Source organism: Poecilia formosa, unplaced genomic scaffold (genome assembly GCF_000485575.1).
Source record: "Poecilia formosa unplaced genomic scaffold, Poecilia_formosa-5.1.2 Scaffold1005, whole genome shotgun sequence".
Classification (NCBI taxonomy): Eukaryota; Metazoa; Chordata; class Actinopteri; order Cyprinodontiformes; family Poeciliidae; genus Poecilia; species Poecilia formosa.
Genome location: NW_006800944.1, coordinates 12,364 through 13,867, shown reverse-complemented (window position 1 = coordinate 13,867; position 1,504 = coordinate 12,364). Strand labels below are relative to the sequence as shown.

General features: G+C 57.5%; 1 protein-coding gene across 1 annotated transcript in view; it reads right to left on the bottom strand.

Moving 5' to 3' along the window:
- The window catches only part of LOC103132346 (WD repeat-containing protein 88), a 13,609-nt gene that overhangs the window by 5,739 nt on the left and 6,366 nt on the right, over positions 1 to 1,504 (bottom strand). The window contains exons 3-8 of the mRNA XM_007544134.2: positions 1,295 to 1,405; positions 1,143 to 1,231; positions 994 to 1,057; positions 773 to 911; positions 567 to 696; positions 153 to 337 (exon numbers count right to left, since the gene is read on the bottom strand). Of these exons, the coding sequence (XP_007544196.1) occupies positions 153 to 337; positions 567 to 696; positions 773 to 911; positions 994 to 1,057; positions 1,143 to 1,231; positions 1,295 to 1,405 (718 nt within the window). The remainder of the gene's footprint in view (positions 1 to 152; positions 338 to 566; positions 697 to 772; positions 912 to 993; positions 1,058 to 1,142; positions 1,232 to 1,294; positions 1,406 to 1,504) is intronic.

Genomic DNA, 1,504 nt, shown 5'->3' with positions numbered 1-1,504 from the left:
AGCCTCACCGTCCTTTAACGCCTCACCGTCCTTTAACGCCTCACCTTCCATTAACGCCTCACCGTCCTTTAACGCCTCACCGTCCTTTAACGCCTCATCGTCCATTAAAGCCTCACCGTCCCCCAACGCCTCACCGTCCCTGAACGCCTCACCGTCAGCAGACAGGACGCAGCAGCTCACACTGCCTTCATGGCTGCGCTGCAGCGCCGCGCCGCCATTAGACCGGAACTGCCCCCCCTGAAGGTCCCACAGCTTCAGCGTCTTATCCCATGATGCCGTGCACAGGAAGTGCCCGTTGCCGTTGAAGCAGCAGCTGGAAATCACGTTGCTATGGTTACTGAGGGAGAGAGCAAACACAGATGATGAGAGATCTGGGGTACTTTCTATCGCCATGGAAACCATTCTGGTTCTGTAAGGTTGTCCTTGTTGTTCCTCTCCACTGTCACCACATGCTTGTTCAGGTTGAGTGAAGGACATAACTTTCTACTGAACCGGACCTGAGAGGTTCTGATGGAGAGAAGGGACAACAGTGCCTCCTAGAGCACAGAGAACTTCGCTGCACCAACCTGCAGATGGACATGGTCGTCCTCTTGGCCTGCAGGTCCCACAGCTTGATGGTCCGGTCTGCAGACACTGACGCCACCCGCTGGTCAGGAGGGTCGAATCGGACCCGTGTGATGGTGGAGCTGTGGTGGTCTGCAGGGGGACAAGAGCGGCGCATGAACGTCTCATGGGGACAGGTGGAGTCCAGTGTGCTGGGACGCCGTCTTACTGCTGATGCGATGCAACGTCTGGCCACCGGAGGCGCCGCAGACGTAGACGGTGTCCTGAGGCTCGGCGGCGCAGACCAGTAGCCGACCATCAGATGAGCAGCTGCAGGACGTCAGCAGGCCGTCCAACTCCGTCTCCCACTGGACAGACAGACCGGAAACGGTCAGCAGGCCGTCCTCCCAGCAGAGGACGGTAGGAGGACAGGAGGAGGACAGCAGTTACCAGGACACGTCCCGTCTCCAGGTCCCAGGCCACCATCTTCCTGTCCCAGGACACCGTCACCATCCTGACACACACACACACACACCTTAAGGTCTGCGTGTTATTCTGGATTAGTGTAAATGATCAGACTCGAGCTGTAGGAGCCCAACCTGTTGTTGTTTGGGATCAGAGCACACTCAGTGACTGTTCTGCTGTGAACTCCAGCAAACAGCCTCAGAGGCCGGCCACTGTCTACATCCTGTAGAGGTCAGAGGTCAGCGCAGAGTCACACAGCAGGAACGAATGGAGAGCAGCAGTTTACCCAGAGGATGGCACTGCCGTCCAACGAGCAGCTCAGGATGCTGCGGTCGCTGCAGCAGAACCGGGCTGCGGTGACGTCAGCGCTGTGAGCATGTAGCACCTTCACTGGAACCTGCAGCACAAAACCAGTTCAGACTGAGAGCTGCAGCACAAAACCAGTTCAGACTGAGAGCTGCAGCACAAAACCAGTTCAGACTGAGAGCTGCAGCAC